The sequence below is a fragment of the Neopelma chrysocephalum genome, unplaced genomic scaffold (genome assembly GCF_003984885.1).
Source record: "Neopelma chrysocephalum unplaced genomic scaffold, ASM398488v2 Primary Assembly neopelma1_22b, whole genome shotgun sequence".
Classification (NCBI taxonomy): Eukaryota; Metazoa; Chordata; class Aves; order Passeriformes; family Pipridae; genus Neopelma; species Neopelma chrysocephalum.
The window spans coordinates 15,389,805-15,406,076 of NW_020897690.1; the positions used below are offsets into that span (position 1 = coordinate 15,389,805).

General features: G+C 37.2%; 1 protein-coding gene across 2 annotated transcripts in view; it reads left to right on the forward strand.

Moving 5' to 3' along the window:
- Nucleotides 1-15,939, forward strand: part of LOC113966181 (protein cordon-bleu-like) — a 116,110-nt gene extending 100,171 nt beyond the window's left edge. For both annotated transcript variants that reach the window (XM_027680544.1, XM_027680559.1), the window contains 2 exons: nt 8,926-9,064; nt 15,633-15,939. In XM_027680544.1, the coding sequence (XP_027536345.1) occupies nt 8,926-9,064; nt 15,633-15,676 (183 nt within the window). In that variant the 3' untranslated portion in view covers nt 15,677-15,939. The remainder of the gene's footprint in view (nt 1-8,925; nt 9,065-15,632) is intronic.
- Nucleotides 15,940-16,272: the final 333 nt, after the last annotated feature.

Below are 16,272 nucleotides of genomic sequence, written 5' to 3' on the forward strand. Positions count from 1 at the left end.
TTCTTAAATATGCATAAAGGTGGAACTTTTCTTAATTACTTTCACTTAATTGCCTGAATTTCCAATTTGAAGGCCATTTGTTAATTTTTCCTAAAGAGCTTTAAATATGACATTGAGTTAGCTGAATGAGAAGTATTCATACTTGTTCGTGTGTGACAAAACAATGATCAGATGGCAAACGTGAAAACAGCCGTCAACACATATAATAATAGACAGATAATGTTTGCTGTACAGTTTGGATGCTTAATTTAGCTAACAGCTGCACTCTGGTTTGGATAAATGATGCAGGCCCAAATTAAAAGAAAAGAGTAAAGTGCAGTGATGGCTGAAGGCTTATCTTGCTGTCATGTAAGGCATCAGATTTAGGAAGGCTAAAAAAAGCTGCTAGGGAAAGGGAGTAATTTGTGCTTCTTTTATGAGAGAAACAGTTCCAAAAATTAGTTCTGGTGTATGCACACTTAAACACATTAATTCTTTTAAAGTAGTTATTAAAGACTACAGCTAGATGATGCACGCAGTGTAGAGACTACTTTCTCAACATCTTCAAAGAGTATCAGTTAAGGATATGTTATAATTTAATATTATATTACAGAATTTTCTTCTCTATGTATCTAAAGAATTCCATTGTTTCAATCCAAATTGCCACCCATCCTCTATACTGCTCCTAATGCTCAACTTTGTGTTGCTGCACATTTATTTACTAGCAGCCTGTGTCTCAGTTTAAAACATGCAGAAAGCATTGTAGTAATTTTAGGTAACAGATTTTTTTTTTAGGCAGCCAACTTATTTTCCAGCAGCTTTTGTGTCCTTTCTTTTTTTCGAACTCTTGTCCTGTAATTTTAAATAGAGTAAGGTGTTCCAGTGTGATGAATTAATTAAAAGGAATCAGCTTTCTCAATCAAGAAATGATTACCTGCACTTGATTATAATTTTTCCTGAAGTTTGGCCAGTGTGAATTAGGATGTTAGTGTAGAATTTCAGTGGAAGTTTTCATGTTAACCAGAAGCTGCAGCCTCTCAGAAGTGCAAGGGGAGGTAAGACTCATTTTACAGTGGACCTTCGAGAATCTCTCTTTACTCAGATAATGTTCACAGTCAGTTAATATGTTTTACACCAGAGGAACTTAAAATTTTGAAGTCTGCTTTAATAATTATGCCTTTTTATGAAATAAGAGTACTGCTTCTTTAACCTATGAAAAAAACCCTGCTACAATGTAAGAGGAATCCACTGATGGCTTTATTGCAGTTTTAGAAATAGAGTTTCTAAAACTTTGTCTAGGAAATGGTAGCAATGTCAGTTCAGTGGTGATTTATATTGCTTACCTACTTGAACTGAAGGCTAGACTCTGTGAAGCGCTGAGTGTTTCACATTTTGACTTGGATAGGCTGTTGCTTTAGAGAAGTGGAAAACATAATTACAAAATTTTGTAAGATTCCTCCATGGTCTACTTTCTTGTTGTTTTCTGAAAAGTAGTCCAGTCCTGCACTCTAACCTGCGTAGATACAACCTCTGAATTAACATCAAAGTCAGAGTGACCTGATGATGCTTAATATGTGTACAAGAACACAAGCAAGATGAGCTTGCAGTGTCTTTATATTACAATTTAACATAAATCACATAATAATCATGCGAGAATAGAAGATTTGTTTGGCAGGAAGATTTCTGGGTTTTTTGCAGGAAAACATATGTCTGGAGAGTTGACTCCTTGAATTATGTGCAAGAAAAATCCTTGGAATAGCCCTTCTGCCAGCATCAATAGCGCTCTTGATCTTTTGCAGTAATCCAGTTCCTTCTGGCTGTGAGTTCATGGTTCACCTGCCAACTGTTTCTGAACAGACTATACTACCTGCCTTGGGAATAATACCACAACTTACCATCTGGTGAGATCATGATAATATCACTTGACCTCCACATGTGGTCTCTGTCAAGCACTTCATTGAAAACTGGCAAGACATTATGGCCGGAACATACTGTTCTATGCAGCCCTGAATTTTGGCAGGGTTGCAACATTTAGTAAGTAAACTTCATCTGGCTTGCAAGTCTCAGACAAATAGGACAGGCTGATGTCATCATAAGCTTTAACTCTCGTTAAAGAGAAAGTATGTGTCAAGTAATTATGAGGCTTTGTTGGGCACAGTATTTAGGGGAAGTTAATGGACAAAGATCATTTTGAGCAACAAGACTTCTAAAGAACTGGCATTCAGTAAGCAATGAAAAATGACCCTAACACCGTGCTTAATTTAGAAACTGGCTTTGCATCGCTTTTCAGATTTTGCTTCTAACTCCACCTTACTTAGATCCTAAATTAAAAAGGTAAAGAAATTACAGAATAGAAAAATTAACTAAGTAATGCGTGCTGTGTTAATCAGGTTTAATTTTATGGCTTAATAGAATACCATTCTAGTTACTGTTTAGCCAAATAAGAAAACAAGGGGAAACATCACAAGTATAATCTAGTAAAAACTGTTCTCTGCTACTTCAAGCTATTTTTCACAGAATTGTTAGAGTTAGAAGGGACCTCTGGAGATCATCTAGTCAAACCCACCTGCAAGGCAGGGTCTCATAGAGCAAGTTACACAGGAATGCATCCAGGTGGGTTTGGAATGTTTCCAGAGAGGGAGACTCCACGACCTCTCTGGGCAGCCTGTTCCAGTGCTCTGCCACCCTCAACGTAAAGCACTTCTTCCTCATGTTGAGGTGAAACTTCTGCGTTTTAGTTTATGGCCATTGTTCCTCGTCCTGCATGACTCTGGGCACCACTGAAAAGACTCTGACACCATCCTCTTGATGAGATACCCTCTCAATCTCCTCTTCTCTAGACTAAACAGATCCAGCTTCTGCAGTCTCTCCTCATAAAGGAGATGCTACAGGCCCATAATCATCTTTGTGACCCTTCCCTGGACTGTCTCCAGTAACTCCTTGTCTTTCTTGTACTGAGGAGCCCAGGACTGGACACAGTACTCCACATTTTTTTGGGATTATATTCACAGTCGTAGCCCAAAAGTAGTGGAAATAGGGAAAGCAGAATGCAAATGCAGTTCCTGTGATGGCATGCCACTAAAGTTTTTCATGTCTTTGAAGGATAGATGGTGTAGGTCAGTGGGAGAAATAGGCGTGTCATTTTGTTTGCAGTGTGCCCATCTTAATGAGAATATCATTTCTCAACCCCTGAGACCTGTTCAGCAATATGTTGGTGGCACTTCCAGGCATGGATGGCAAGCAGTGTACTATAGTGCATTTCTCTAACAAGTCTTCACAGCAGAGTCTATTTGTAATTTTGGATGACAAAAATCTTATACTTTTGGGGGTTAGTTTGATGTAGAGACATGTTATGCTACAGTCCTAGTAATATATCTAATTGAGACTGTGGTACTACCTTATTATTCTCCCCTTTTCTTGGTGTCAGAAGATTGTGAAAGTAGAGACTTTTGGCTGCCCTTCCTAAGTGCTGGAAGGAACTAGACTTGAGTAGGCATTTGCAGTGGGTAGTGGGAAGGAATGGCACAGACCAGGTAATCTTTAAAGGTCCCCTCTAACCCAAACCATTCTATAGGTTTCATGAAATTGGAAAGAAATTGGAAATTGTCACTTGACTTATAACCCACACCATGTTTCCCCAGCATTCTGTGTGCCTGCAGAAGGAGAGGGCTGATAGAACAGGGTAGAACACTGGAAATAAGTCAGGTATGTTTTTCTCGAAATGGAGAAGACTGCTAAGTTAATTGCCTAGGATTTAGCACTAAGTACTAGAAATTCAACTTGGCTATCTCTACAGAAGAAAATTTTAAGTCTAGAGGGAAACTTAAGCTCCAGGGAAGTATATCCCTTAGTGGCAGTAGAAAGGGTAGGTCTCCTTGCTCCTTGTCATACATTTGTGTGAATTACCTTCCACTTTCTATCCCTACACAGATTTTAGGCTGCTGACCATCCCTTTGGCAGAAAATTGGATGAAGATGCAAAATAAATTTTGCAGATCTTTATAACATTTATGAGATTTTTAAGGACAGACAAGGAGACCAACCAGTTATCCAGTTTATAATCCTGGGTGTGAGACTGAGAAAGAAAAGGTGATGTATAAAATCCTTAGTCCAGTTCAAAGGCAATCACTCAAGATGACATTGATCATACCAAACTCATGGACAAAGTTGTCAGAAGAAATATGAACTGGAGTCCTACTGTGTATTTTGCAGACTAATTAATGTTCATTTGTTCTGTTAATTATATAGTTCTAACTAAAAAGGTAAGCGGTGGTTGTTTTTGCCATTAATCTTAACAGCAGGTCACTTTGCGGTGGTTTTAAAATATGATTTTTAAGTGTTTGAGGAGTTTTTGTTGGTGTCCCCCCCCTTAATGAAGGCATAAATGAGGAGGATTACATTGTATCTAGAGAAACGAAGGAAGTTCAATTCTTTGCCAACGCAAACATCCGCAGACTTGTGTAGTCTACATGTTTCAATGCATGTGAAAATATTTGGTGTTGTAGAGTGATTTCCGTCAGTGGAAATAATACTGCAACTAGAAATGAGATTTTGCAAAGAAGGAAATCACAGCTATCTTAGTAATTTAACATCTCAAATTCGTTTATGGATAGTTTCCTGTCTGACACATTTAACTGGACGAGCTAAAGTGTTTAAAGATTAGAATGAAATTTTTAACTGCCCTTGACCGTGACATTTCACAAAGGGTGTGTTCAATAAAAACAGATGGAAAAATGAGCTTGCCCCTTCACCTTGTACTGCCTTTCTTGTGTCAACTGATTTAGCTTTTTGTCACCAATCAGCCAAGTATTCAAGGACATCCTTGGCTTTTGTCTTCTTCATTTTATGAATAAAATAGTCCAAGAACGTAGCAATTTCCGTAAAATCCAGTAATGCTAAGCTTTTTGTCTTTTATTAAGACTGAGATGTTTCTGCAGTCACAGCTTGATTTTTGATAATGAGTACTAAATTGTGTTAAACAGCAAAACTATAAGAAAAAATCTGAAATTAAGTGGCATAGGCTTAACGATGCAAAATTTTGTAATATCTGATTAAAATATTAATGGTAAGATTATTTTCAGAAGAATGATGCAGTTTGCACTCTAGTTCTAAGCCAGATTTCCCACTTAGCACCTGAACGCTTCCAGCAGCAAAACCGCTCAGAAGCTGAGGCCATGAGTATGGCTGGGGTGAAGCCATCACGTGAGACAAACACAGTGCAAGGAAGGACCGTGCAGAATTTCAAAGTCAGAAGTGCGTGCCCTAATAGAGAGTGGTGTTGTCAGGATTGAAAAGTGGTTATCTTGCTCGAAGAGTTGCTTGTTATTACTGTGGACTCGAACTCACGTTGGCAGTAGCTTGGGAGTCTCCCATCTAAATCTGTTCCACAGGAGAGTGACATGTCCAGAGTAACACAAGCTATTGTGTCTAGTCAGTCCAAATACCAGTCATGCTATCCCAGCATACGTATTCGTATGGTTTATTTAAAACTAAGCCTATTATTATTTTATTATTCATTTTATTGTCAGGCATGTAAGATCCTACACTGAAAAATCAAGATGTACAGAACTAAAATGACCAATGCAGAGAAACTGCTTGCTAATTTCTAAAGTGTAGTTATTTCTATGCATTTTATCAAAACGACAAGTTTTCCAGATAATACCGTCTTTAAAATTGTTCCCATGTGCCAGACTTTTTAGTATCTCTGTGTATGTTGTTTTTGCAATGTGTTGTTGCATGGGATCTTACAACTATTTTAAGTAACCCACGCAAATGCCTTCTGCAACATAAGAACATGTTTTTGGGAGACATCATACTGCTGTCTTTGAATGCAGTTTGTAACGTACGTGTGGATTGGACATTCATTTTTTAATCAGTGGGACACTACTCAATAAGGAAACAAGGTAGAGAAGTTCAGTGCTGAATAGACAGTTTTATTCAGTGTAACTTACAGTGGTCAGCCTCATGGATTGCTCATACACCCAGTTTTGAGAGCTCACTGAATTTTCCTTTGTCAATATATGCCAGTGAAAAGCCTAATAATGTATGACCTGTCCAGGGAATATTAGACATATGAGTAAATGTTGTTTAAGACACGTTAATGTTCAGTTGGGACTTCTTGTGGTTTCTAGTGCTAGACATGTTGAAGCATCTGTTGCCCTGTGAAAATGCAGAATCAGCTGGGCAGAATAGCTTTTGTATCATCAAGTTTAGTGGAAAGATTTATGTTGCCGTTCTGCAGCTGAAAGATTTATCTCTCTGATTTTCATAGAATGACTCCTTTTGGATCAAAATATTTTTTCCTCAACTGCTTTAAATTATGTCATAGGAAAATATCTTTCAATCCAACCCCATAAATCTTCCTTATATACCATTCTACCTCTTGTCTTTCATAGAATGCTATAAAGGATCAGCGCAGTTATGACTGTATCAGGAGTTTAAATCTTATTAATAAAACATGTGTCTTTTTTTTTGAGAACATCTTGTAAAATGGCTCATAATTATTTCAAGATTCCTTGAAATCCTTTGTGAAGGGAAGAAGTTTGTGATGGTCCCACACATAGGTTGGGGTGATACTGTTGTTTGTTCAGTTACAGGTTAGCTCTGATTTTTTTCTGTGGATTGCATTTAAACATTCCTGTAATTCAATAGGCATTCTGACCCCACACGATATCATCAGCAGCAGGTGTATCAGAATCTGGCTTGCTTAAATCAGAGAGTATGTCTAGTCAGTGTGGGATGATGGAAACCAGTTTGTAATCAGGGCATGCCAGTAATTGAATCCATGTGTTCTTTTTCCAATCCTTTTTATTGACTTCTAAAAATAATTTCTACAGTTATTCACTGTTTCCATGAATAAGACAATTTGTATACACATTAGCCAGTTCTTCTGTAAAACAACTCAAGATCATGATGTGTAACATTGCATAAAAAGTAGAAAGAAGCAAGAGAGTATAGGAGCTTCCTTCACACAGTTTATATCATATGCTATACTCAACATCCGTGGGACATCCTTTAAAAGCAATCCTTATTCCAGACATAATCCTATTGCTGATATATGTGTATCACCTGTAGCTACATTTGAGCAAGAAGAAAATTACTTTGAGGAGAATTTTTTTAGATATTGAGCCTGGAAAATTTTTAGGTTTTCAAGATTTTTCCTTTTCTATGGCAAAATTATAGGGATAATAGTAAAAAGAAAAATCTGTTGTCATAAGACAAATGTTTCATGTAATGTTTACGAAAATATTGAGAAGAGTGATTTGGATTTTGAAACACAAACTATGCACTTTTTTTTTTTCAACATCTAGTCACATATTGACTAGACCCACTAAGGGGTTTTCTATTAAGGCACGGTTAGAACTGTTTAGATCTGTCTGTCAGTCATCCAGACTTTCTCCAATAAGTGTGGATGCCTACTACACCACAGATACCTACAGTTGTTCAGGGAAAATCTGTTCCAGGTAACATAAGAAGGTGCTCTTCACTTTTAGTGTGCATATTTGCTACAAAGATGCAGCTCATCCTGGTTAATGTGCTCTGTATCCTGTGCAGCTACTACCAAGTTTCTCTGTGAGGAGGATGCAGGTTCACCAAGAAGGGGTGGACAGTGTCCAGTTGGCATGTGGCATGGTGGTTAAAACATCATCCTGAAAGGTGGGGTTGGAAGGTTTCTGTTTTATAGTGTAGCACTCTCCTGAGGGCTAAGTGAGGGAGGGAGGCTCTATTCATGTCCTAATCTTTGAAAATTAATTTCTTCTCAGATTTTTTCTCAATTTAGGAAAAGACACCTATAAATGATTGCCTTTCCTCTGAACTCTGATGGCAGCTTTAAACAGGGTGAAGCTACTATTTGTTCATTGAAATCTTCCACATAAATTGTATTTTAAGGCTTCATTAATCCTCTGGATTAAAGGAAATATGATTATTATTGTTTAGACCTTTGAAATAGTAGAAAACCACTAGGCAGTTCTGTAACTCAGATAGTCTGTATATATAGATCTATATTCTGTATATAGATCTTCAGGAATATCAGGGCAGACAGAGCAGTTAAGTCAAAGAAGTGAATACTGAGGAATACCAACAACATGTCGTGTGGGCAGCTCCCATTACTGTCTGCTTCAGTTAAACCTGGTACTGACTGGTGTTATCAGTACCTTTCAAATATAAAACTTCAACAGATTTTTCTACATGTTTTTATTATTATTATTATTTTTCTGGAAAAAGGAAATAGAGCTAAGTTCCAACAAGCTACAAAAAATACTATTCAATCCATTGAAATTCAAGTCACTTATAATAACATTTTTCATATTTTTAAAAGCAGCATAAGTAGTATGAAGTCTTGGCATATCAACAAGCATGTTACAATTATTGGAAGCCAAGGTGTTACAGATCTTCAGAAGTATGTTTGTGAAGTCCAGCAGACATTGAATAGAGTACAGTATGATCTCATATCATGCAGGCAAACTGTCAATTCTGATTCTTCTCTCAGAAGTCCTTAAACAAGAATTTGAGAGGAAAATAAAAGAAATGAGAGAGAATTTATTCCCTATGCCTACCAATTGGAGTATTCAACCATAAGTTAAGGTTTGAAGAAACCAATGGGAAAAGAAGATTATACTATGGCTCAAACTTAACAACACACATAGTGTCATACTCAACTTTGCTGAGCGTTGGGCTCTCTAGTTCTCTTTTTCCAAAATCATCAAATGCCTACTAGATTTGTATTTCTGCTGTAACACTCACCTGCAGGTCTCGTCTCTTTCCTTTTCTGAGTGCAATATTAATGTACCTCTTTAATTGCCTGTTGTCACTATTAAATGTTCATTATAAATATACTGTGCTGAGAAATTAGGTCATATGACAAACACCTTTTTTTTCAGTTACTGTCAATTTACAACATCAATAAAACATATCCTTTTTTGTGCCTATTTTTCAACTTTACTAGATATCACAAGGAGCATCCCTGAATGATTTAAGGAAAAAGAAGAGGCGTGCCCCTCTTCCACCAACTGCATCTGCTCCACCCACTCCTGCTATGCCAAACAGGACAGAAGATAGGGAAGACAAGAAGAAGAGCACAATGGGTGAGAGGCGTTCTTTTCTCCTGTATAATCCCTATGCATGTGCTTTCAATGATCGCTGTTTGAAGTTGCCTTAATTCTGTTACGCCATGAGTTTGGAAACTTTTGTAACTTGGGGAAAAAAAAATACACTTCTCTGCGGAATGAAAGTCTGGAAATAAGTCTTTGTATATTACCTCTTTTTTTTTTCTTTTGAATGGCACTGTTCAGAGTACCATAGGGTAGTAAAATATAGATAATACTCATCAGATTATTTGAATATTTGACACAAGGTTTATATACAAAAGCGCTAGCCCTGGGCCTATTCTTTGCCTTTAAGATCATAATCACTTTTCTAGTAAATGGAAATACAGAAATAGTAAATGAAAATGCTAGTAAATGGAGACAGGCCAGGCAATACTGAATGCATGTGAAGCCAAGAAGTGGCTAGAAGTAAAGTACAGCCAAGCTAGTTCAGTGTCTCCTCCTGTTCCTAAAGCCTGAAGACATTTGATTTTCATGTAGTCTTCCCAAAGTTTGACATCAACTGACAATATTCAGTAAAGCTTTTCTTTCAAGTTTAGTCCTCATTTTTGTTATAAATTGATCTCTGCTGAGTCTTTAGCTAATCAGTAGAAGAAAAGAACTGGTACTCTCGAAGGAATGACATACATAGCTGGAGACAACAAAAGAAGCTGTAGCCTTCAGCTGCATGTGACACCACATTTACTCATACAGGAAGACTGAAAAACATTTTCCCTGTCATTATCTGACTGGTAACTTATTCATATTGGTGGAAGCTCTACCTGAGTGAGGACCCAGAGATTATGCTTTTAGCAAGCAAAGTGATTTTATGATGGGTAAAGATATCAGATAATAACCCCACATATTGAAACTCATTTTTCAGTTCATTAAGAGAATCATTCTTCAAGTGCTGTAATGCACTCAGTGCACTTCAGTTCATGCCTTTGACCTCATGTTTTATAAAGTGCCTAAGACATACAGATATGACATTCTGTCATACATAATTGCTTGCATTACAAATGCCTCACAGTTTAGAAAGAAACCTCTTGGCTTTGTTCCAACATTTATTTTCAGTAGATGCTTCACATTTAATGCCTCAGCATTTGTGGAGCAGCAGGAGTCCATTATCGTGTGACATGTTCGACTCCATTGATATCTCTTATTTAAATCCTCTAAGGGGAATATTATCACTGTGCCATATAACGCAAGAGTTTTCATCATATTTGCTTACTTTTAACCACTGCAGATGTCACACTGTTGCTTCTTGTGCTTTCCCCTACTGCTGGTCACTTTTTGATGACATTTGATGCATTAACTTTTTGTAAGTGTTCATTTTATTTTACATTGGTACTTAAAATGTTACAGATGAAATAAAGCAGAATAGAGCCAATTCAAGTCCATTCAGTACTATGTACATAAGTACTTGCTGGCCAGACTCTGCTCATGTAGGATTCTGTAGTATCGTTTACTTTAATGGAGCCTTATTATTTTACACTGACAAAGAACTCGTACCACAGTAGCCCTGTCTTCAGTGCTTTTCATTTTCTGCTACTTTCTTGAATGAATGTGTTCATTAAAAGAAAAAATGTTACATCCAGAGAAGGTTGGTAAAACAGCCTCTCTTCAGAGCCCTTGCAAGAAAACAATGAAAAACCACAGATGGCTCTGAAAGCATGAGATAAAAGCTGTGAAAAAAGCAAGACTGTAGTGAGGGGAAAAACGTGCTGCAAGACATAGTCAACCGCATGATGGAAAAAGCATTAAAGCTACCTATGTATCTCTCAAGTTAGCCACGTGAATCAAAGCAAAAGATTCTATCAGAAATATTCTCAAACTGGCAAGTTCACTTCAATAATGAACCATTTACTGTGACTACCAAGTATTGTGCCAAATTTCCTCAAAGCAGTAAAAAAGTTCTTGTGTGTTTGCCAGCATAAAATTCTGTCTCTGGAAGCTAGTGACTCCTAAGTAGAAAATTGTAATGGTTTAATCTTTTTTACTCCCTCTCAGTGCTACTTCCTTTCTCAGCAGCCCCAAAGCATGAGCCTGAGAGTATAGGAATGATCAGAATGGATCAAACCAAAGACCTGTCTGTCAGTATCCATCTTCAGCAATGACCACAGAAGATGCTTAAGGCAGGGTATGAGAGCAGAACAAGCAGGTAGTCGTGGTTCCTCAGTGCACTTTCAGCCTTTAAGGACTTTCTGAATTGCAATAGCTCTAGTTCTGTATACTACAAACAAGCTTTCTAATATTGGAAGTGATTCATATAGTGCAAAGGTGCATGTATTTGTTTTGTTATTACACGTAGTGTAGAAATAAACCCCTAGCCAAAGTTATGAGCATTTCCTTTGATAGATTCAAACACTGTTTTGTAGAAAACAACTTAATCATCTGCTTCTATACAACGTCAAAATAATAAAAACCTATTAAAAAAAAAAGAACAGAAAAACCTGTAAGATATCTACTTCAAAATACTAACCTGAGACATCTTTCTCTTTCTCTCAGAGTCAGGAAAATAGCCACAAAAAGTATCCTAGATGTCAACAAATTCAGGTAGTTTTGCACTTTAGAAGACAAAAATAAAACACATTTTTTACATTTTCATACATAGCTTTTTTAAATCTTTTTTTAATCAACTATTTTTCTCCTTCCTTATGTCTGCCAAAACTGGTGATTTTAACTGTTAGTTGTAATGTACATGTGTGTGCTGGACCTAATTCTGGTCCCATTGCTGTTGGTTTCAGAAAGACCTACCTTTTTCTTCTCCCTTAGTTATTTGGGAGTAAACAAGAGCAGAATTAGACCCAGAGAGACGTTGGATGTGGGTAAGGGAAAATCAATGTGTTTTTAAAAAACGGCAATAAACAGAGTGATCATTATCTTGCAATGAAGTAACTAGTCAATTGATCCCCCTGTAGGTGATGGACGGCAGGTGCCACAAAAGCCTCCTAGAGGCACCACTCGTGGTCCGCCCCAGTTAGTGATCCCCCCACCCCCACTTTACCCTCCTCCTGGCAGTGACATTGTGGATCCAACAGAGTGTTACAGAGAAGCAGATGTTACAGCGCCAACAGAGCTGGTACCTAAACGTATGTTTGAAAATATATGTATTTTCATCTCGATTCTTTTGATGATTGCTTTCAGGGTTAGCTTTTCCAGACTTTCCTCTCTGCTCTTTAGACATCGATGTCTGTTTTTCCCCCTTATTTCAGCCTGTTGTCTTTCAAAATGTCCAATGCAGTGTAACTAATGAATATAAAGTAAACAAAACATTTACTTGGAGAAAGTTTTGGAGATAATACCTGGTCATTGTATAGAAGCATTTAAAAATAACCATCAAGCTTTGTGGCTATGCGCAACTGAAAGGAAAAAATCTGTTGTATTAATTCCCCATGTTTGTTTTTCTGTACTAACATTTTTTTGATCTCCCCAGAGACAAGCTCCTTTGAGAGTCATAAGGTCTATCAGTCTAGGTTGAGAACTACAGGGTATTCCCTTAGGAAAATTAAACCATTTACAGGAGCTGTATATTCTTAACATCTTTCTTGGCAACTCTGGATAGTCCTTTGTGTCTCTTCACCTTGGGGCATAACAGTTATCAGACAAGTACAGTATTTTCCACATCCTTGTGTACTTGTGAAAAGCATGTTTTCGTGCTACTATTTCGTGCTTATCCACTGTCTTTAAATCTTTGTACACAATCCAAGTCTTTGATCATGTATCATGTTCCCTGTGGGCTTGCCCTGCACACCCATGTAGATCCGGTAAAAGCAGCAAAGCTCTGTACATTATGACATCTCATGGACGCACTTCCTTTGAAGGCTGGGACGGTGTCTCCTAACCATTGGATAGAGAAACGTCTCTATTAGCTACTAAGTTGACAAAAGATCTCTTTCCAGGACATTTTCTTTACCAAAAGTATTCTGTAGGTAACAGTTACTCTGATACATTAATGTTGGTGTGTTTGCTGTTGATTATCAGCTAAATCTAAAGCATTATTTTTCATATCTGTGCTGAGGAAATACAGATTGATAAGTTTTATTGGGGGAAGGGAAAGAAATTAAGGAGATCATACTAAGAGAAAACCTGAATCTTATTGAGGATTAACCCTAAGTCATTTTTACCAGCGCATGCACAGAAATCATATAATACTTAAAATCTTTTTGTTCTAGATACCATCAACTTGCCTACAATGTTTTCTTTATTAAAAATCCATTGTGGCCTTCTTTGCATTTATATTTCTGCTTCATTTGAGTTTCTATCACTGTTATTTTGCAATGCTTTCCTGATCTACCTTGGTGATCAAATACCCTTTAATCAATGCAGCACTGATTTAATCAGTGCGATCATTTGCTCTTAAATAAACACGGCATCTCAGCCAAAAAGATTTGATTAAGCTTGTTCATGGAAACATAACATGATTTTTTATTATCCTCAATTTACTGAGAGCTTAGTGGGTACTTATTTTAGACTTAAAGCATCAGTTGGAGAGGGACAAGTTTAGCTTTATAATTATGCTGTGTCCTACCTAGATAAAGATAAGTGTATAGATTTACACAAGAGAAATGTGTATAGATGTACCCATGAGAGACAGCAGCACGTACAACAGGTGTTAATTATATTGCCTAATGCCATTCTGAAAGGTGCTTAGATACTGTAGCTATTGAGCTGTGTAAGAACAGTTTTGCAATGATGTTTTTTATTGCCTGAGAATGCCTCAAGCAGTGCAAATAGGACTTGGGCGGTAGATTCAAAGAATAACAAAATTTTCAGTCTTCCTAACTCTAAACTTAGTAAATGTGTTTTCTCATAGAACAAGGTGGGAAGGACGATAAGCCGCTGATGCCAGCCGTTGATGAAAGGCATATTTGTTCAGAAATCACTCTCTCAAAAAAGCTTTCTCTCATGAAGATTGTGGTCTTCCTTTGCTGAGTGGGTGACTGTCAACAGCAGTATGTCTTTCACAAGATAAAATTCCCACTCAAAAATAAAAATTCTGTGATCATGTGGAGTTTAATTTCTTACTCCTTATGATCTGCCACTGTCTGTGGGGCACTGTGCTTCGCCCCTCATTCCTTTCCAGCAAACACACAGTTGTCCCATTGTGCTCTGGGAAAACCATCTTGAAGAATTTTCGTTTCACAGAGAATAGTGGCAATGACTCTTCATGGAGTTTTCTAAACTTATGGGGAGTGTAAATAATTCATGAATAGGGCCTTTAGTAAGATACTTGGGCTTTTCTGTCTCAAACTGCGAGAATCCCTTCCACAAACAAGAATGCAACAGTTCCTCACAGTTTTTGCTCTTTAATCTTTATATTTTCATTACATGACCTTTCCTCTTAACTTTCGGTATGGTAGAACCTTAGCTGCATGTTGTTTGCATGTTTCAAATGACGAGTTTATGGGATCCTTTCTCCTTCCTTATCTTACTAATTAGATTGTTCATGGCCTATGATTCTAAGATTGACTGAACTTTGGGAATGCAGAAATGGAGATTGTTGCCTCTGTTGCATGGCGTTTGGTTATCTCCCATGGTTTGTAAAGTTCCCAATATATGAGTCAATGATAAGCTCTGTGCTACTTTACCTCACGTAAAGAATGCACATAATGAAAGACTGCTACACCTAGAGAAGTAATTGAAACGTTGTCTTGAAATGTTGTCCGCTAGCTCATTAGAATAACTTCAGTATTCCCGTGAAACTCCACAATTAGCCCTTTATTTGGCTAGTTATGGACTATCATTGAGATATGCTGTAAGAAATTAAAAGGTCTGTGAAAGAGAATAAAAAATTTGCCTTCCTGTAGAGAAGGAGCCTCGTCCCTATATCTAATTTTTAATGTTTTTCATTATATGATTGACATATGAACAGGTCATACAAGCCACTTGACAAAATCTATGATGGTTTCACAAGCAGTTCAGTCATATTTCTTCAGTCACCGTAGATGTATATCTAGTCTTTAGCAGTCATTAGGGTTAGTCTCTGAAAGTTGGACTTTGTTAACTTGAACCAAAAACAGGTAGAAACACAGAGGAAACTTGATTTTCTTACACGTGGTTCTAAATCAATTGAGAACTACATGGTACTTGGCAGGGAGTTTTGCTGGCTTGTCATAGTATGCTGCCTCAGAAGGCATAGTGACCCAGTCTTTTCTTTCTTAGAAGTGGTCTCTAAAGCAAGAAAACTTGTACGTGTGACTTAAAAGGCTGATACTGCCATCACTACCCTTATTCATCCAGCCTGATCTGAGGCTAAAGAATGAAGTTGAATCTCCAACATCATCTATCTTGTACCTTCTGGAGAATTAAAATTCAGGCCAAGCAAAGCAGAATTCATAGACTCACTGCATATCAGTAGGTGTTGTGCTGTTAGGATGGAGTTAGCTTATACAAGAACCCAGGGAGTTAGAGCATCTGTGGGATTCTAAATTTTAATACATGTGCTCATGCACCTACATCTCCTTTGGGTATCTGAATCTTTAATGTTACTGAGCATGCTAGCCATTCTGCTGACTGATCTACACAATATTTATAATTATATCCTTTTACTCTTTTCCCCTGACAGTCTACTGTTGTGCATCATTCCCTTCATACACCAAGCGCATCTGACAGACCTTGCCTCTTCCTATGACCTTCATACTTCTGAACTTCCTGTTGCCTCTACTACCCTGATTCTTCTGTTGCCTTCCTTTCTCCCCTGCTGGAAAAGAACCTTTTTTTTCTGACTGAGATTTTGGCTTCTTTTATTTTTAAACTCACACATTCTCTTTTAATTATTATTGATTATTTTTGGTTGTGGTTCATATTAATTTGTCAGATGTATGCTCCAGAACTGTATGCTGTGTTATATAAATCTATATATCAGCCTCAAAGATATTATCTGTCATTCTTTTCCACAAGATTCTCTTTATTTTGAGCCATGGTTTAATTTAATTTGGTGTTTCAAAAGAGTGTGCTTTTGGGACGGGGTGTGTTACTTTCCATACTGTCTAAAGTTTTAGTATAAAGTTTCTAAAAATATTTTTCATTTCTAGTTTCTGCTAGTCTAGGTATAACATTTTACATTCTCTATTTTTTCTATTTTTCTTTTATTGCATCTGTTTTGTTCCTTTGGAACAAAACTAGAACTGGGCATGGCCCAGTCAAGTTGAAGTGCAAGATTCTTTCTATATCTTGGCTATCAATCAAGCTGCCAAGAAAAAAAA